General features: G+C 51.2%; 7 protein-coding genes across 7 annotated transcripts; 5 read left to right on the top strand and 2 right to left on the bottom strand.

Annotated features, from left to right (window-relative positions):
• Nucleotides 1–854: 854 nt before the first annotated feature.
• Nucleotides 855–1,963, bottom strand: An07g03050 (uncharacterized protein; the record flags this gene model as incomplete). Its single annotated transcript, XM_001391351.3, has 3 exons — nucleotides 855–1,556; nucleotides 1,624–1,856; nucleotides 1,930–1,963. 3 exons carry the CDS (start codon nucleotides 1,961–1,963, stop codon nucleotides 855–857), a joined length of 969 nt encoding a protein of 322 aa, XP_001391388.1.
• Nucleotides 1,964–5,563: 3,600 nt separating this feature from the next.
• On the top strand, nucleotides 5,564–8,713 carry An07g03040 (uncharacterized protein; the record flags this gene model as incomplete). Its single annotated transcript, XM_001391350.3, has 2 exons — nucleotides 5,564–6,806; nucleotides 6,882–8,713. The coding sequence occupies 2 exons, from the start codon at nucleotides 5,564–5,566 to the stop codon at nucleotides 8,711–8,713; spliced, it is 3,075 nt and encodes a 1,024-aa protein (XP_001391387.3).
• Nucleotides 8,714–10,032: 1,319 nt separating this feature from the next.
• An07g03030 (uncharacterized protein) lies at nucleotides 10,033–10,395 on the top strand (the record flags this gene model as incomplete). Its single annotated transcript, XM_059748329.1, has 1 exon — nucleotides 10,033–10,395. The coding sequence occupies one exon, from the start codon at nucleotides 10,033–10,035 to the stop codon at nucleotides 10,393–10,395; it is 363 nt and encodes a 120-aa protein (XP_059606652.1).
• A 603-nt stretch (nucleotides 10,396–10,998) lies between these two features.
• Nucleotides 10,999–12,468, top strand: An07g03020 (uncharacterized protein; the record flags this gene model as incomplete). Its single annotated transcript, XM_059748328.1, has 4 exons — nucleotides 10,999–11,114; nucleotides 11,178–11,325; nucleotides 11,371–11,562; nucleotides 11,632–12,468. 4 exons carry the CDS (start codon nucleotides 10,999–11,001, stop codon nucleotides 12,466–12,468), a joined length of 1,293 nt encoding a protein of 430 aa, XP_059606651.1.
• Nucleotides 12,469–13,078: 610 nt separating this feature from the next.
• Nucleotides 13,079–13,531, bottom strand: An07g03005 (hypothetical protein; the record flags this gene model as incomplete). Its single annotated transcript, XM_059748327.1, has 1 exon — nucleotides 13,079–13,531. The coding sequence occupies one exon, from the start codon at nucleotides 13,529–13,531 to the stop codon at nucleotides 13,079–13,081; it is 453 nt and encodes a 150-aa protein (XP_059606650.1).
• A 615-nt stretch (nucleotides 13,532–14,146) lies between these two features.
• On the top strand, nucleotides 14,147–17,732 carry An07g03000 (uncharacterized protein; the record flags this gene model as incomplete). Its single annotated transcript, XM_001391346.3, has 2 exons — nucleotides 14,147–16,602; nucleotides 16,652–17,732. The coding sequence occupies 2 exons, from the start codon at nucleotides 14,147–14,149 to the stop codon at nucleotides 17,730–17,732; spliced, it is 3,537 nt and encodes a 1,178-aa protein (XP_001391383.1).
• A 752-nt stretch (nucleotides 17,733–18,484) lies between these two features.
• An07g02990 (uncharacterized protein) lies at nucleotides 18,485–19,658 on the top strand (the record flags this gene model as incomplete). Its single annotated transcript, XM_001391345.3, has 4 exons — nucleotides 18,485–18,524; nucleotides 18,608–18,707; nucleotides 18,789–19,135; nucleotides 19,198–19,658. 4 exons carry the CDS (start codon nucleotides 18,485–18,487, stop codon nucleotides 19,656–19,658), a joined length of 948 nt encoding a protein of 315 aa, XP_001391382.1.
• Between the last annotated feature and the right edge of the window lie 121 nt (nucleotides 19,659–19,779).

The raw sequence follows: 19,779 nt of genomic DNA, 5'->3' as shown, positions 1-19,779 counted from the left end.
CCGAGCCCTGTTTTAGTCCCACATGTTCTACTATCATTCATAAGTTGTTTGTTTCTCCAACTTACCGTCCATAGTAGACTACTAGTAACTAGTATCTACAAACAAAAACAAACATATTCAATGCAGACATAGTGCGATTACTATCCGTAGCAACATGCATAATATATGTCCTCACTTTCCCAACAAATGCTAATCCATACATATTATTGGATTATTATCAACGCCTATGTACACCTAGCTATCAATAATCTTCAATCATATCAGCTACACTCAATGACTATTAATCGCCATCCAAAGTAAGTATTCGTACAACGAAAGGGGAAAGTACGAAAGAATTAATTAGTCAACATCCTGACACTGGTTCTTCGCGTCCCGATACTTCCTCGAAGCTCCCAAAAGGTAGTGTGAGAAGAAATAAACATAAGCATCATTTATCCCGTCTCAGAAGGGTTTCATTGTCCACCAGCACACAGGATTAATACGTACTACTGCTAGTTAATATATAGCACTTGTTGGCTTCGTTTCTTTTCTGGATAGACGGGCACCTGTGTAACTGGTTCTACCCATTTGCTCACCTCTACGCAAATGTATCAAGAAGGTTGGCCGGTAAATGCTGGCTCACAGGTGTTATCTACTTCGGTCAGCCTCAAAGGCTTGAAATAGAGCCTGCCCGTACGATACGGTTGATGGGAAAGACACTGTGCCTGTGTACAGACGCGATCCAAATGTATGTTGATTAACAATGACTATGTACTCTCCACCAAAGAATATTGATCCAGTACGAATGACGATATGGATATCGTGACCCCAAGTTCCCAAGACTTTATACCGGTAAGCTAGGCACCTCTGGCGGCCTAGGGTTTCTCTATACGCAACAACCTGAAGAGTACTCTTTCCACAGGAAGAAGATACAACATGACGGTGTTATATCTAAATGCCGTCAGCGTCACACATGCACCGACGACAGCATCTAGGATGAAATGATTGGCCGTCGCAACGATAGTGAGTGCCATGAGCATGGGCCAGATGGGCGCCACAGCCCGAAGGTACCAATGCGGACTGAACTTCAGCAGGCAGAGTGCAATGAACATCGAGTTTCCAAAATGAAGTGAGGGCATCGCTGCAATTGTAAGTTGAAATTTGTTCTGCGTCCAAGCTGAGCCGCCTGTATTGCTGTGCAGAACGTCGATGAAGCCGTACTCTTCTGGCAGCAGGCGAGGTGGCATGCACCTCCACAAGGTAAGGATGGTGAAGGCAATGACATTCTCGAACGCCAGCGTACGCCTGATTGCTTGATATTTGTCTCGTTGGAGGAAGGTATAGCAGTAGACGATGAATATCACGCCGAGGACAATGTGTGAATAGTATACCCGAGCCAGGAATCCCATGAGCCATGGCTTCTGCTCAAGCACATACCTTTGTACTGACAGCTCGACATCGAGGTGAAGGAAGTGCTCGAATGAGAGGATGGAAAGGGCATGACGCTCGGCAGTGTCGAAGATAGCCTCATGGCCACTAATCATTCTAGCGGAAAACGCCCGTAAACCTTGATAGATCTGCCCACCTAGTCAGTTATGCGTGGTACTATAGGAAGTGTGCCTTGGGCATCGAGATGTGTCTCACCCAATATGTGAGTAGCCAGTACCATATTTCCAACAAGAAGGGGAACTTGGCTAGGATCCGTGATTGTATGGTTCGGCGGTTTCGGATTGTGCGCTCATCAGCGTCCTCCTCGTTTGGCTTTATGTCTACTGGAGGGGCTTCCAGCAGTGGTGACTCGACGTCCGGCGTAGCGAGGAGCTTAGCGTTCTTGCGCCGATTGATGAGTGATCCTGCGGTGAAGGCGGCAACAATCGCTACAAGAGGACGGGAATATCAGTATGCTTCTTCGGATGATGCGGGATTGCAAGTAGCAGGGATATAACTTACCCGCAGGCTCTAGAATGTTCTTCACTGCGCCCATTTGCGATGCTCAATGTATGGAAACCAGGCTTAGGTCATGTACACCGGTCGTCGAGGTTACCCTGCACTGCAGGCGGAAGCTTCGCATACGCTGGGACTTATCGATGGGCCCAGCAAATGGAATTGATGTTGTTTCCTCGAGCCCAACGCCAGAGGATCTACCTTGTCTGAAGTCTTGCAAAAAGATCCCGGAAGCCAGTCGGAGGAAAAGGAGAAGGGAGCCAAGGTGACAGCGAAGGACTGAGTTCAAAAGTTGTCGTCATCCTCCGTGGTTGCCATACTTCCGTGGATACCTGGCGCCTGGTGGGGTTTGGCGTGTTTGCATGGCCGATGTGGAAGAGCCCTGGCAAAAGGAAAAAAAACAGGGCGGCAGGCAGGTGAGTTTGACTAGTCTGCTAGGTTAGGCAGACCCATCACCTTTGTCCAGCAACCATGAACGCTCTGACGATTTCTAAGAAGTCATGGAGAAACTGCCTATGGACCACACCGAAGTAGGTCACACGCGGTATTACCTCCTTTGAGAGCCACTCTGGTCTGGGCCCGAACTTAGCGGCCGTTCATCAGGATCCATCGTATCCGATGGAACCGGTGGCCGAATCGGGCTGTCACTGTTCTGCTACATTTCAGCCACCATGGCGGGTAAGGCTGGAGTTCAAACGTTGCAGAAGTTCGTATCCAAATTAGCTACAGGTACGGAGTACACTGAGTGAGATGGTGATCCTAGTAGTACGGGCAGTGACGCCCAGAGAGCCAAGTGTTTACGGTCCCGCTTTATTGGTTCCTACCACGCACTAATTCCTTCGACCAAAAGCTTCGCCGATCTTCACTACATGAACGACTCTTTTCCTCATCAATGTTTTATTCCTTTCTCAGCGTTTTACCATTTTTCGAAAAGATAAATAAGGGGACTTGCAGTTGATGCGATTTGTGGGGTACAGTGAGAGTTAGCTCATCCTATTTTTGTTTGTCGATCGAAGCCATCTTAGCGTAAGTGACTCGCACCCGCGATATACCTCGTATCTGTATCTGAGCCCCTTTCTGTACAACACCACTCATAGGATTTTGCTCCCATCATGATGCTAGGATGCGACATACATTGGTATTAAAACGGAACTTGCGAATTAGCCTCACAACACATTCAGTAGTAATGTAGACCTGTTGCTGCATACAAACTATACGCAGTTGTCATGGGCCTTTAACCAGTCCTAGAGTTCCAGGTAGCATCTCTTGGTGAAACCAACAGGAGCATTACAAGGAACCGGACTCTACGAATATATTCAATTAAAAAATTTCCCCTCGATCAATGCCCCATTATCGTAACAATACTCCTAGAATATCTTGAAGCAAAGCCCAAATTTAAGCTACTGCCAGATAAAACTCTCGCTGGTAGCTCTCGTGAAACAAGGGTTTGGCCGTAGTCCCTGAAGTCCCCACCAGATATATACCCATCTTCAAGGCTTCTGTTGATAAGATTTAGTAGGGGATGACTCTGCCATAAGATATCAGGAGCGTAGGTATACTATCATTATTTGGCCCATCATATATAGTAGTTCAGTAACATGACTTTGACATTAGTATATCCATCAGATGTGCTAAGTTAGCACCACGTGTACTACTCTTTTCGATGTGTAGATATCCCATCACATGTGATGAATTTGTGCGAGCACTTAAGTATCTGAAAGTACATCTGGACTTTTGTGCAAGGAACCAACTCAATGAAGGTTCTGAACAGTGCTACAGACATATTTCCGGATTATCTCCACCTCTCCACCATATTGCAAGCACGAGCGTCAAGTTGAAGGTCAGCTGATCATAAAAGCACTGGACTCCCTATAACTTTAGTATGACATACGGCTCATATTCGGATTGTGCGAGATTGTCTAATAGGCTGTAAGCTGAGGTTCAATGCAGAGCCATTTTAAGCTTATCAGCAGATGGGCGAATGGCATGCTGGCGGACCTTGCTGCCTTGCTGTTCAGTGGATAAGTCCGGGCTCAAAGCTTGCTGTTACCGTATCAAAATTAGACAGGAAAAAGAAAGCCTTGGTCTTACTATTCCTCGATGCAAAGAATTTGTAGGTAAATTGATGTATCTATACGCATAAAAGATGACGACCAGCTCCCTGGAAAGAAACAGGGACGGGCTCTCGGTGGGGCACCGAGCGGCTAAATATACCAAGCCTTGGAGCGCTACCAAAGAGATTCGTCATTTCTCCCTCGCCAAGTTTCGGCCATGGCGAAGTGTCCACCACCAGCAATCACTCAACGACCCCATTGTTAGTGTTGAAAGCCTGAACCCTTTACAGCACCCTTTTGCGACCATCATGCAATTTATTGACTGTCGATCATGCCTATTCCTGGATATCTTCCAGGGCTGTCACAGTGATCAACGAGGGCCATGACCCACCATATTGAGAAGATGTTGGACTGATTGGGCTGCAAGTACACCGAGATGCAGACTGCTGACGGCAGAAAGGAAAGACAGGCCCGTGAACCAAAGCACTCCTCCCGCGTCGAAAGGGGACTAGAAGTGCTAGCCAGTAGCCAGATTTCCTGCTGCAAATGCAGTGGATCGTAAGGCGAGGTTGGTGGCCTTTTCATGGGCTGCGAAGCGGATCGCATCACCAGTCGACCCCCTCTTCTCCAAGTGGGCGCTCCACCCGGAACACGTACCAATAGGCCCCGGTGCAATAAATTAATCCCAAACGGGCCAAGTTGCCCACCCCCGAAACTGGCTATTTTTCTAAAATGGTTTTGGCGCCGGGGCTCGTCGCCTTCGAGCACCACGACCCGGTTCGTTTCTTATCTCATTCCTCATCGACTCTCTTTCCGCCCAGCCCGAATCCTCGCGCAACCAGCCGCATCGTCGGAAAAGAGGACCCTGAATACGACTTTCCTTCTATCACACCGTGTCGACGAGTCAATCAGCTGGGATATACGTCGATGGGCAATCCTGAAGTGACCTTTCTGTGGCCCCCTCATTCCCGAGCGCCTCACTCCTGAACACTTCCTCCAGCCATGTCGAATCGCGGTTGATTGCGGTGACTGGTTTTTGATACCAGCCATATCCTTCCGGTGATCTATGCTAGGCACCTTTGGCAGATGTGAAGGACCGAGGAACGATGACAACAGAGCTTACTCGCGATGCTCCTCAGATCCGGACATCAGGATGGCTTCCGCGGACCTTGCGCCGACAATACTTGATCCCGTTGGCCTGCCTCATGTTCTTCATGCTGTTGGTGACTGAGTTCCTTCGACAACTGGGCAACAATGAAGGTAGCCTCAGTCTCTTTACCTCGACTGACCAACTCACCGACACCCGAAAATTTGCCTACACCTACGTCCCCACGATCCTGAGTATGATCATCGCAGTCTTATGGTCCCTCGTTGAATATGACGCTCTTCGGCTCGAACCGTACTTCCAACTATCAAGACCCCAGGGGGCTCCGGCTGATGTGCTTCTTCTTAATTATGAATTCGGTCACTATACAACCGCGCCATTTTTTGCTATGAGGAACCGCCATTGGATTGCGGTCTGCATCTCAATCCTGAGTATCCTCCTGCAATTGGTATTCCCGTCGTTGCAAAGTAGTCTGTTCAACATGGATGATGCTACCGTCTACAAGAATCAACACCTTCAAACATGGCCGACTATCGTGAACCTCGAAGAACAAGGATTATTGGTGGATAACAGCAACCAGAACACGTCCAGCTTTCGAGACCATCGGGATTTGTCTTATACTCAGCCGGAATCGAGCAAGTATGCCATGGCACCTGTCTCTATACCTTTGGATATTCAATACGACACGAAATTGTGGGAACTCACGCAATCCATCTATTGGGCAGAGTTGTCCTGTACTGAGATCGACGTGGACGATGCCGTAACCATTGATGTATCCTCCAATACTTCTTCATTCGGTATCGGGTCGCCCACTAGACAACCCTTGATTTGGAACCTCAACGACGTGTCAACAACCGATAATTGCACGCTGGAACTTAGCGAGGAAATCACTATACCGCCGACCAACTCATCTGTACAGATCTCACACTGGCAGCCGAACGTATCCACGACTAGTATTACCAAGCAATGTGCTTCCTTCGACTTGATTGGACTGACGGTAGACGTCAGTCTCAACAAAACCAGTGAACTTGATCGCCAGAAATCTGACTATTCGAGCTCTGATTACACCCATCAGGTCAGTGGATTTGGCTGCAAGATTGTCTATCAGACCTCGGAAGCTGGCATCTCAGTGCAAGTAAACGGTTCGCTTTCAGTCGTTGATCTGCATCCGAATTCAACTACAGAGGTGTCGCGAGCTTCTCTCAATACTACGCATTTCAAAGGCATAATCCTGCAAGAGGTGGTCTCCACCAACGGCACTTCCTCGTTCAATAAGAAGCCTGTGAGACCATCAACACTTCATCACGATATGATCTCGAAGCTGGAAACTAGCGTTCAAGGTGCTTTTGTACCTTTGATGAACAGGATTTTCGATGTCACCAGCCAATCACACTATGTGCAAGCTTCTCATGTGACACATCAGATGGCCATCATAGTGGGCCCGGTGCAGTCCTTCGTGTCCGAGGCAATCCTCCTGTTCGGAGTGGTAGTGGTCTTGTACTTGGCATACACCTACCCCAACCGCCCAAATATGCTTCGAAGTGACCCTGCTTCTATCGCATCCATGTGTGGTATCATGGCTGATGTCATTGATGCTTCTTGCCTCTCTCACTTGAACCTGGATCAGTTGTCAACCAGACAGCTGAGGACGATCCTCAAAAACTATACTTGCCGCTGGCAGCAAGCTTCTGAGCCTCCCCGTATTTGCATTGAGCCATCTGCTGGTGAGTCTCCCCGCACTAATCGTGACAGGCCTCGGTAAGGGGTCTCATAAAGCAGAAATATTGACTTCTGTTTAGTTCCTCGCTCTCAAAGACAGATCTTCCAAGGCAAACCCGATCCAAGACCTCATTTCCTCCTGATACCAATCTTTGCCCTTGAAATCTTCCTTTTCATAGCGGTATTTGCTGGTATTGTGACGATATTCGTGCTGTGTGCCCGGGATGGGGCATTTCATTCTTTGACCTACCTTGATTCAGACAGTCTGGCAGCATTGTTCCAATTCATTCCGTCCGCACTTGCTTCCATTATCAGGGCATTATGCCTCTCGATATACCGCTACCTGAGCGTTCTGGAACCATGGTCTGTTCTTCAAGCGGGAGGCGCCTCTGCTGCGTCTTCCCTACTGCTTGAGTACGGATCACTGAATCCTCTCGCTTCGCTTTTTAAGTGGTTCAGTTACCGCCACTTCTTGCTGGGACTCGTAGGAGTGGCGTGTTTGTTCAACACCGCAATGAGCATACTGGCCAGCGGGCTTTTTCGGCACGAGCTTGGCCCGACGAGGGTTGATACTAATATGAAGTCTAACTACAGCTATGCGTCAATCGCCATAAGACAACCTTCGCCAATAGGCCCCGAACTTGACACTATCAAGAGCAGCATCTACAGTGGAACCTCGGTGCTCTCTTGGACTACATCCAGCTACTCTTTTCTCCCTGCATGGACGGATACATCTTCTGAATGGCTCGTTGGGGGCACCATACGGGGCGTTGGTGCCGATTTAGCATGCAAGCAGCTTTCGATCGCCGACAGCTATTCCGAGGACCCGATAACAAATGTAGCCAGTTGGAAATACTCACCTTTCAACGAATCAGATACGGTGTGCCAAATAGACACGATCCAAGAAACTGAGGCTAGCCAGGACAGCCTGACGGTTCGCTTCTTCGCTTCACCAACGTCTGCAGAATCAAGTGGCTGTCAGAAGCCCGCTGTCGTTGTGGTTGCCTACCCTAGCGGAAGTAGCTACTTACAAACTACGTCCGATACCGCAGTTGCGTTGTATTGTGAATCCCTATTCCTCATGCAGAATTTCTCCGTTGGATTTAACTCGGATGGGTACATACAATACTATGCTCCTCTCAATGGCACATTTGTCAGAGATGATGCAATTGTGCGCAATGGTACAACAAACCTCGCCAACTACAACCTCAGGCTATCGAGCCCTTTGAGTTTTACCTACAACGGCTCGCATCAAGAGACCAACAATGCAAGCAGCACTGATTGGTTTGGCGCCCTCACGGCAAGTCTGTACCGCATTTTGGACACCAACACAAGTGTCGTTACTGCAAGTGTTTTAGAATCCGCCTCCCGCAATGTCTACCGGACAATCTTTGCAACTGATCTATCTCTTAAACGGGACTCTTACTTCCAGCTTCAAGATTCCCCTGCTCGAATCAGCGACGGTATTATCTACAACATGTCCTGGGCGGTGGTCCCATCGTTTGCATCATTTATGTATGTCCTGATCATAGTGGTTTTCGATGGGTGCGTTGTCGCCTCGGTTTTCCTTACCAGGAGAGGTCGTTTTAAATTTCCTCGCATCCCACGGTCTATCGGCTCCATCATCCCTTGGGTCATCCATGGGCAGGTTCTGAACGATTTCAAGGGAACATACGCTTGGAGTGAAGGCTACCGAGAGAAACACTTTGTCGATATGGACAAACGATACAAACTTAATCGACAAGAAACGCCCGATGGGCAATGGAAGTACGTCTTGGATGAAGACAATTCTCGCCGCAACAGCGGATCTTCTACCATCGAGTTACAGGAGATTAGTCCGGCGCCGAAAAATCGGTTCCGAACCCTTTTGCGAAGGGTGACTTCTGATGACAACAGAGATCAAAACGGATGATGACCCTCATGGCTTGATTGATCTCATTACCTCCGACATCTTAACGGCTTCTTTTGCCCGAATTTCGACACGCATTCGCTTACTGGCAAGGTAGGCGTCAATCACAGGCACTGGCTCAGGAATAGCTCCCCAGATCGCTTTCGAATTGGCAAAGGGTTCTCAATCCGATTCACGAACCCGTTGACCTTGGTACGCGCAAGAGGTTATTAACTAGGCGTTCGGATCTTAAGACGGCCCCGACCTTGCTCTGGAGCCACTCCGCATTGATGCCTCGAATTCCCCAAAGTCCTGCCATTGCCATCATGGCATCCGGAAATGGGAAGAACCAGGCTCGCTTGAAACCTTGACTTTAGCTCTGTGAGCTATTCTCGAGCCACAGTCACTCGTTTTTGCTGATTAGCAAGATCGTCGACACATTGCAAGCTGGCATCTTGCACTTCCCATCTGGAATAGCGCAAAAAGTCCTTCGGATACGAACGATGAGAACCAATGATTTAGTCGTGGGGTGTGATGTCGGTGTGCCCATATGCAAGTGCCGTCAATGTCCCACACGCTCGCCCATGTGTGCTCCGAAGCCCACGGCAAACAGTTATCTCATTCGGCAGTTCAAACTCTGCAGAATGCTTGTCCACTCTATAGTGAGGGGAGCTTGCGATCGTCGAGTGCGGGAAATTGTGAAGATGCCGGGTGGTCGACGAGGGGGGATGGCGACCGGCAGCCAATGGCTAGTGTTCATCACATTCTAAGCGCCGAGCAGCTGCACGATCAGGCACAAGTCACCCCTTCATCACACCTAGTCTCGAGGTCCCTGCTGAGCGACAACGAATCATTGCGTATGGATGGGAGCAAAGCGTCACCTCCTGACCCAAAGTTCTCAAAATAGGTTGCCATCCATCGCCAGGTCAACCCCTCGCCTTCGCCCTCCCCACCACCAGGGTTTCTTCCCAGCAATGAAGGTCGAACAACTATATAGCCGCCCAGCTAGCCCGGGGCTTAAGGGTTCTTCCTCTTTTCTTGACACACAATTTGTTTTGGGCTTTGCTGGGTTTTTGTTTTCGTTCTATTTTCATCCTTGAGTAGTTCGTTTGGCTGGTCCAGGCGACTATCTGTTTTCAACTTCTTGTTTGGCACGTCATCGAGTAATAATAGTATCATTTACACGCCTGCCTTCTCGGAAACACTCTGTTGATCAAAGTGTTCTTCCTTGATAATCTTGTGCTGCTGCTCCCTGCGCCTGTTCTCTACTTATTTCTTCCACCCAAAGAACAAGACATCTTTTTGCATTCAATCATCTTTCCAACCCATCAGTGTCAGTCAATATGATCGCTCGCAACGCAAGGCCGAAGCTTTCACTGTGCACATCTGCTGCGCAAAGTACTTCTCGTCAGCCGTTGTCTCTCAAGTCTCCTAGCGCGATCCCGCGCACTCCGATTTCCCCTGCCAGCCCGAGTGCAAAGCGGTTCTCGTCTTTTCAAGTCCCAAGCTATGCCTACAGCAACTCGTGCTCGTCCAAGAGTATTCTCAAGAAACATTCGGGCGCTTCGAGCCATGCAGAAAAGCGGATTAAGTTCAAAGGCACTCCCACTGTCCACTGTGTCACGCCCATCGAGAATCCCGAGGAGTACTATGGCACTTACACCAAGTTGTCGCGCGAGGAGCGACGTTGGATGGTTCGTGAATGAAGACGAGGCTGATGTCGCTATAACCAACACTACGGCGAAAGGCAGATCAGTGGGGATGCTGGGCCAGAAATCCGAAGAGCCTTCTGACGCGCCACGGTTTCTGCGCCCTCCCCGTTCCGACTCGGTTCTGATACAGCCGATCCGGTATCTGGAGCGCAACGACAGCTCAGGGTAGGTCTGACGGCGCGAAACATCGAATGTCCTGGAGTGCAGCCGAAACACTGGGATGGATGCATCTGGTGGAATGAGGATAGACTCAGCGTGTATATGATACCTGTTATGTTCATGATGTGATGATACGGTCCGGCGTTATGTACTTAGTATAGGGCCTACCTTGGGCTAAACCCAACGACGATCGTTATGGCTCCATTGCATTCAGTGCTTGCAGTAGATTAGTAGACCTACTCATGCTGTATTCTCAGCGGTGATCCTAGCCACTTTAGACCGACCGTAGCGATTTATAGTAACAGTGGCGGCGGCCCCGGGTTTCGATGGCCCGTGCGAGGAGAATCCCGATACGATAGTCTTTAGTTTTCCCGCCGACAAGCCATACCCAGAAAGCTTGCCTCAGCCTTTCTTCGCTTGTCTTTCAAATCCTCTCCAATGTTGAGCAGAGTTTCCACCTCAGCATTACGCAAAGGCTTGTGTACTGCTCCGAGGTGGAGTCTTCTACCTCGAAGCCGCCGCGGCCTGCTCACACTTGCCATCGAAACTTCCTGGTGCGTCTAATCCGCCCGGACTTACTTTCGCGACAGCATAGCTAATCGTTCTAATCTATCTAGCGACGACACATCGGTAGCTATCGTCGAGAAGGAATCCAATGCCGTCCAAATCCATTTCCTCGATAAGGTGACATGCGACACCAGCGCATACCAGGGCATCCACCCGGTCGTGGCTCTCGAATCGCATCAAGAGAATATCGCAAGTCTCGTCCATAAAGCACTCGCTCACCTGCCCGTCGCGAAGCACGAAAAGCAACAAACGATCAATGTATCGAGTGATTCTCAATTGCGCAGGAAACCCGACTTCGTATGCTCCACTAGGGGACCAGGGTTCCGCTCGAACCTCTTTGTCGGGCTAGATACAGGAAAGGCGCTTTCCGTCGCATGGCAGGTGCCGTTCGTTGGAGTCCATCATATGCAGGCTCATCTGTTGACTCCTCGTCTTGTATCCTGTATGAACCGTGGCAAGGGCCAAGACAACAGCCAGGATGTCGCGGCGTCGCAGCAGCAGCAGCCCATCACTCCCGAGTTTCCCTTCCTCTCTATCCTCATCTCTGGCGGCCATACAATGCTAGTCAAGTCCTCCTCCATAACCGACCACGAAATCATGGCTTCGACGGTGGACCGAGCCCTCGGAGAAGCTCTAGACAAGGCCGCCCGCGAAATCATTCCTCCTTTTCTCCTCCAGACGTCAAAGAGCACCATGTACGGGAAATTGCTAGAAGAGTTCGCCTTCCCGAACGGCAAAGCCGACTACGCCGACTACCAAGCTCCCAAATCTCGCCACGACGAACTTATCCCACGAGAAAACCCCTGGGGCTGGTCGTTCACAGAGCCGTGGGCCCACAGCCGTCAACTGCAATACAGCTTCTGCTTCATAGGCAGTACGCTGGCGAGGATATTTTCCGCTCGCGAAGCAGCCGGTCAAACTATAAGTCATGAGGAGAGGATAGCACTCGCTCGGGAGGCAATGCGGACTAGCTTTGAGCATCTCGCGTCGCGCACTATCATGGCGCTGGAAAGCCTTGCGAAACAAGGGCCTGAGAAGGAGGTTAAGACCCTCGTTGTTAGTGGTGGCGTTGCGGCGAACCAGTACCTTATGACTGTGTTGCGCTCGTGGCTGGATGCCCGCGGGTTCGGGCACGTTGGGCTTGTTGCTCCTCCGCCATACTTGTGTACGGATAATGCTGCTATGATTGCTTGGGCGGGTATGGAGATGTTTGAGGCGGGCTGGCGCACGAATCTTACCTCTCGGGCTATTAGAAAGTGGTCGCTTGATCCGCGGGAGGGGGATGGTGGTGTGCTGGGGCCATTCGGGTGGGAAAGAGCTGAGGATCATTTTGTACAATAGACCGTAGGATGTCGTTTAGCGGCACTTCACTCTTTCGAGTGTGTATTTTTATGAGCTGTATATAGATCACAACCAATGTATCACCACTACTACTGAGCTTTACTCGCAACTGACTACAACTCAAAATCTCTGTATAATCATGTACATTTCATTCCATGTCATATGAACTAGTATTCGCAAGCCAAGCGGAAGGTGCTACCTTACCACAGACAGATATGATACAAGTCCGGGTTTGCTCAAGACAGCACCAGTTGTCCGTGACGAGACTGTTATCCCAATCCCCGTTTCCAGAGGTGACAGCTTATCAGCCTATCACCAGGAGAAAAGAGCTCATCTCCACATCCATCCACCAGCAGCGACAAGCATTTCGGGTTCTTTAGATCTCCTGACCCTCGCCTGAAGTTTCCAGCATCGGTCGACTTTGTACAGTTTCTTCAACCTCCAATTTCCGTCAACCACCTGCAACAGTGCCACCCTGCTGCAGCGCCGTTACTTGCTTCCGAAGCTCGAGGAAGAAATCTTTCCCGTTTGCCATTTGGTTGGCTGTATGTTTGTCATGCGCGTTAGGTTATTGTTCGTTTGTTTTGTGCTGTCGTCTCCTGGGGGGTAGTCACGTACGCTTTGCGCCCCAGGGTCCGCTTGCACGGTTGTTCACGTCCTTTCCTTGTGGTTTGTAGTGGTAAGGCCTCGGTTCTGGAGAGGAGATGGGAGTTAGCAATAGGCAATCGTAGACATTGGTTTCGGGTGAGCAGTAGCGGTATGCGCACCTCCCGGTCCTAGAGCCCAGCGCAAGCTGTGTATTAGCTGGTGTCATTCCTCGCACAGAAGTTGGTCTAAACGCACCTTTTCTCAGAGCTCCCTTCGACTCCGCGGCATTGAAGCCTCGCACGGGGACATGCTGCTCCTGCTGCGGCCCGGAAGCGAACTGGTCACGCGAATCTCCCCAATTATGCTGTCCCCCCCGAGACCCACCATGCGCGCTCATGGTGCGGGCGTTGGATTGTCTTTGCGCCGAGTGGCGGTTCTGGTCGTATGAGCGACCTCCGCGCCATCTAGAATGCATACCCACGGGTGGGTTGTTGTTAGTCTAGAGATCCGGGGAGAGGAATAGTAATTCAGTCAGGAAAAAGGTGGGTGATTCACTTACCGCTCCTCACCGGGACCACTCATCCTGTAACTATCTAACCAGTAGACGGTAAACAGAACAACAAAGTGGGCTTGTGAAAGGGAGAGCTCTTGGAGGTAATCAAGAGGGGAACTGAACTGACAGACAAGAAGGTCGGCGGGAAGCAGCGCGAATGTGGAGAGCGGCTTGGGACTCTCCGCCTTTGGGGGCCCGACGGCCAGCCAAGCGGGTTGCTTTGCTTATCATAAGCCAGCATCTGGTCAACTTCCCGCCCTCTCGCGGCCTGCGCGTCTTATCCCCTCTCTGTTGTCTCCCACATTCACTGTCGAGTACTGTCTTTTCCGACCTTGGCGGCTTGGAGGAGTCATGCTCTGTTTATTTCCGATCGTTTGAACTTCGTTTCCTATCTGCTTTACGGCGCGACGTGCGTTTGTCTGGAATCCCAGAACGTGCGGCTGAGCGGCATCGCTCGGCGTCGCTCTATCACCAACTCCTTTCTAGCCGACTTTCTATCCGTCTCTGTTCGCGCTTATTCCCGCCTTATTTCAAACTATGGCGCCCCTCTCATGGCCTAAGAGCCACCGCTCGCCCAGCAGACCCTCTCGATCCCAGACTAGAGTGACCTTGAAACCTCCCTCAAGCTCCGACTCATCGGCAACCAACGAAGGCCCTCCCCTCAAGAAGCGAAAGTATGTCCCTGGCGGACCGGGTGGTGGTGGGAGATACATCGAGCTGGAGGTGAAGGATACGCCGAAACCCAAGCCCACACCGGCAGTCAGACGTAATTCTTCCAACTCTCGTGGTCGCAATGGCCCAATTTCAGTTCCAGAGTCAGCACCACAACCTCAGCCTGTACAACTTCCTCCGCCGCCGCCACCTCCTGTTCCGACGACACCTCCCTCCGCGCGTCTAAGAAGAGAGAAGAGTCAGAACCGGGGCCGTTTTGGGTCGTCGACGGCGGCTGCCCTTGCTCTACAACAAGGGGATGGTTACAAGCCGCGAGAGGAGCGTGGTTGGGAGGAGTTTCACCCAGATCTAGATATTGAGACGAAGTTTGCGGTTTTCGATGCAGAGGAAGTGGATCGCCCCCCTCCCACAGCCTCGATTGCTCATATTCTGTCGCCAAACGGCCTCGAGATGACGAATGAGAAGGATCCAATAGCTGAGCTGATTCGCGCGCATACGAATGGCTCGTCACCGACCCCTATCAAGCGTCGACCAGGCCGTCCTCCTCGTCGACCGGAAGCCATCCTTAACGCTTTGGGCATTACACATCAACAGAAGAATGTTCCACCCCCAGGCCCGAATCCACGCGAGAGGCTAACGCTGCCGAAGCCCTCGTTCCGCATACGCGACCCGTTCACTTTCTATGACCAACCCGGAGTAGGTCAGCAGAACTATGTTGATCGCACTATGGCGAGTGTAGGGTATCAAGAAAGCGACCTATTCCTCCGTCATGACCGTCGTTTGATCCGCATGACAGAGGGTGCTCAGGAAGATGATCTGGATTCGGCGAACCCGGTCACTTCAGAAGGAGAGGTCAATGCTGCCGTTGGCCGGGTGGAATATGATATGGATGAGCAAGATGAGAAGTGGCTGGAGGAATATAATGCGAAGCGAAGAGAAGACCAGCTGGAGCCAATCAAACCGGCGGTCTTTGAGATCACCATGACCAAGATTGAGAAGGAGTGGCACATCCTAGAGAAGCGTATACCGAAGCCTAATCCCAAGCCTCCTCAGACGCAACGTCCTCGTTCGAGCTCTGCAGCGGCGGTAAATGGCGAGACAGCGCCGGGTGAGGAACAAGACAGCAAATGTGCTATCTGCGACGATGGTGACTGCGAAAACTCCAATGCGATTGTCTTCTGCGACGGTTGCGATTTGGCAGTACATCAGGAATGCTACGGTGTGCCGTTCATCCCTGAGGGACAATGGCTGTGTCGCAAGTGTCAGCTGATTGGAAGAGGGTCTGTCAACTGCATCTTCTGTCCAAATACCGAAGGTGCCTTCAAGCAGACTACCTCCTCGAAGTGGTCTCATCTCCTGTGTGCGATATGGATCCCGGAGGTTTCTATTGGTAATCCTTCTCTTATGGAACCGATCACAGACGTGGAGAAGGTACCTCGCAGTCGCTGGAAGCTTCACTGCTACATTTGTCGCCAGAGAATGGGCGCCTCGATACAATGCAGTAACAAGAACTGCTTCGTTGCGTTCCATGTTACATGCGCACGGAGGGCTCAGCTTTATTTGAAGATGAAGTCTGGCCATGGAACTCCGGCGGTCATGGACTCCCATCTACTCAAAGCGTTTTGTGACAAGCATGTTCCACCAGAATGGCGCAGAGAGCATGGAACAGATGTTGCCACGGCCGAGGCAATAGAGTACTACAGGACTACAATGCAAGGCCGCCGATGGGGAGACAGCCAGGCAGCAGCGCTTTCCTTGGAACCTACACACCCTCTCGGTTGCGATCACGGGGATGAGGACGGATATCGCACACATACACCACGCATTACTCTGACTGTTGGCGGCAATAAGCGAAAGCGACCGACTGTACCCAAGACTATCTGGAAGTTACCTTCCGGGGCCCCTGTCATCCCTCAGGTCGTGCTGAACTCGGTTGTGGCCTCGCTGCAGCGCTTCGGGGTCCGACAAAGAAAGCAGTATGCTGAGGATGCATGCAAATACTGGACGCTGAAACGAGAAGCCAGGCGGGGAGCCGCACTTCTGAAACGTTTGCAACTCCAGCTGGAAACCTTTTCGTCCATGGAGATGACAAGGAGAGACTATGTTGCTATGGGAGTCCCTGGGAGCAAGAGGTTACAACGGCGTATTGAATTTGGTGAGAGACTATATCATGATTTGGATCGATTGAGGATGCTGTGTGATGAGGTGAAAAACCGCGAGAGAGAAAAGTTAAAGGACGTGGAGACGCTTAAGACTATTGTCGACACTGTCTACTTTCCCATTTTCCCTCTGCTCTGGCCGATTTTCGAGAAAGCTCAAGGGTAAGCATGTTTCATCTACTTTCCCTCACGTGTTCTAACAATGCGGCAGGCTTGATGGCAAAGGTATCTTTCGACAAGGCCTGGCGTCTATTCGAAGCAAGTTGCAAGAACGCTTTTATCCTTCGGTTGCTACCTTTTCCGCCGACTTGGCCCACGTCTTCACCACGGAGATCGGAGTCCAACCGGCTGGAGATACGGCTGAGCTTCAGATGCAGATTAGTGGTCGTGCTCCGGAACTTAGCCTAGAGCAACGCGAGAAAAGGAAGCTTGCCAAGCGGATAATCAAAGCTATTCAGCCTTCGCTAGAAGATGCTATCCGAAAGGAGAGCGAATTGAACCGCAAGCCGTTCGAACAAGAGCTCAAGGAGCTCGATCTCATGCTGGAGAATAGTGTCATGTCCAGACGGGGCTCTGAAGTCGATGCGCCAGAACAAGCTAACGATGAACAAGCGTTGACAGTACCAAATGGTACAGAGCAGAAGGTTGAGGAAATGGCTGTATTGGCTAAATCCGAGCCTGAAGATACTGCTGGTGTTGCCGACGTGCCTGGGAAAACAGATGCACCTGTCGAGCCTAGTGCGGTCGAGTCCCAACCTGCAGAGGCATCTACTGAGCCTCAAGTACAGCAGGACACGAACATGGAGGATGCTCCCGCTGATATGCAGGACACAGAGCCTCCAAGTGCAGATGTGGCGCCCACAGTTGTACAGCCTACAATTGAAGATCAACCACCTGTTCCTGATCAAAATGGAAATATGGAGAAAGAGAGTGTTGAGCCATCCAAGCCACCAGTGGAGACCCAAAAAGGGCCGTTGACCCCCCCACCCAGCTTCAAGGGTGATCAGCAATATCCGTTGGCGCAAGGAGGCATCCAGTGGTATATGCAACCATTCGACCCCATTGGTACCACCATCCACGAGGAGCGGTGGACCGGGCGAGATGTGATGCGAGGGATGAGCGAGGAGCTCAGTGAGCTAGACGAGGAGGAGCTAAAAGATCTGGTCGAGGATGAAGAGCTGGAAGGACAGATGATCAATGGATCGAATGAAGCAGCAAATGGAGGCGATGCACCAACACAACAGAATGTCAAGGTACATCGGACTCGACGACGCTGGCGCGGATTCAGGTAGTTAGACGTACAGGTGGCGGAGATATCATCGGTTTTGAGCGAACATTCCCTACACACCTACACATCATTTCTTTCTCTGCGTTTCCCAGATTTCCCCTTTCTGTATGTTTGCTTTTTTTTTCTTTTTTTTTTTTTTTTCTTTTTTCACCTCGTCTCCCTACTACTGCTGCTGTTGCTGCTGAGGGAACAAACATAGGCTGGCCAGGCGTTGGTTAGGTTAAACACTGGGAATTTGGTGGATTAGAACAGCAGCCATTCTCAGATAATGAACTTTTACAGAATGTAATCATTGTCCATTCGCATTCAATTAACATTCTACTGATGAGATAGTAACTACTCCATGTTGCATAGTGTGGACGGTATTGAATGGCTGGTATGGAGGACGGCCTTGGCACGACGGCAGAGCCGCGGGCGGTCCAGAATGGCTTATGGAAGACTCGCCGCGCTCGACTTTCTTTCCCGGTTTCTCCCCCTTCTTTCATCATCACCACCGATTTCCATCTCCTCCTCCATCCATCCTTTTTGCCTTCCTTCCTTATCCCCTTTCTTCTCCTCTTCTTTCTAATCTCTCGGACATCAGAGCCATCTTAGCTTCCTGGCTTTCTGATATCCGCGTCGGATAGCTATCGGGTTCGGTTGTTGAATTTTTCTGCCTCTCACCAGCACTTTCCTCGGTCTGCGTCGCGCGCGCGCCTTCCCATCCCTTTCCAACACACTTAGCTTTCTCATTTCGTCTTTTCGGTTTCCGTCATTATGGCTACAGAGTACGATAACGAGAACGGTCGCTACGACGGTATGTCAACCGGTTATCTTGCCTCGCCAGCCCAGCTGATTTCCCCGGTAACATCATCACAACAATGCTGACTCGCTGCTCAGACGAGCCCCGTTTCGCTCGCGACCGCAGCGCATCTCCTCGCGATGAGCCTCGTGCTGATCGCACCCGTAGCCGTTCTCCCAACGGTCGCGTCGATGACCGGTATGTTTACGTGCAGATCTAGCTAGCTAGCTAGCCAACCCCCAGACGTCAGCCAGACTGACTGGAGCTCCTCATAACTAGCGCCCCCATTGATCCCCGCAAGTCTCTCGATGACGAAGAGGGTGCTATCAACACTGGATCCAACCTGTTCGTCACTGGTATCCACCCCCGTCTGACCGAGTCGGATATTTCGCGTCTGTTCGAGAAGTACGGTGATGTCGAAAACTGCTCGATCATGGTCGACCCCCACACCAAGGAGTCTCGTGGATTCGGCTTCGTCAAGATGGTCACTGCCGAGCAGGCCGATGCCGCTAAGGAGGGTCTCCAGGGCGAGGTCATCGAAGGTCGCACCCTGAGCATTGAGAAGGCTCGTCGTAGCCGTCCCAGAACCCCGACCCCCGGAAAGTACTTCGGTCCTCCCAAGCGTGGTTAGTTATCCAGACTCCCTCTGTATATTGATATGTGGCTTACGCGTGTCCAATATCGTCAGATTTCCGTGGAGGTCACCGTGGCGGCCGTGGCGATCGCTATGACGATCGTCGTGGTCCTTATGGTGGTAGCTGGCGCCGTGGCGACGACTACCGCTATGGCCGTTATGACTCCTACAGCGACCGCCGCGACTATGGTCGTGACTACCGTGACTACGGTGGCCGCCGTGACTACCGTGATGACTATGGATACCGCGGTGGTGGCAGCAGCGGTGGCATTGATCGCTATGCTTCCGGTGGCCGCGAGGACCGTTACAGCCGCGAGGACCGTCGTGACGATCGCCGTGAAGAGCGTCGTGGCGGCAGCGGTGGTGGCTACTATGACCGCGATGCTAACCCGCCCAGCTACGGCTCCGCAGCTCCTGCTCGTGATGCCTACGCCGGCGGCGGTGGCAGCAGCGGTGGCGGCGGCGGCGGCGGCCGTTCCTATGATCCCCGTGACGACCGTTACAGCACTAGGTAGGTGAAGTTTTGACTGATCTGGACGGTCGGAACAGGACCCAGAGCACGTAACCTCGTCCAGTGATGGGTCCGTTTAGCCACCGCGCTTCTTTCAATTTTTCCCCCTACGCCTTTTGTTTTCT

This window comes from Aspergillus niger, assembly GCF_000002855.4.
Source record: "Aspergillus niger supercontig An07".
NCBI classification, from domain to species: domain Eukaryota; kingdom Fungi; phylum Ascomycota; class Eurotiomycetes; order Eurotiales; family Aspergillaceae; genus Aspergillus; species Aspergillus niger.
This window is presented reverse-complemented; position numbering and strand designations above follow the sequence as displayed.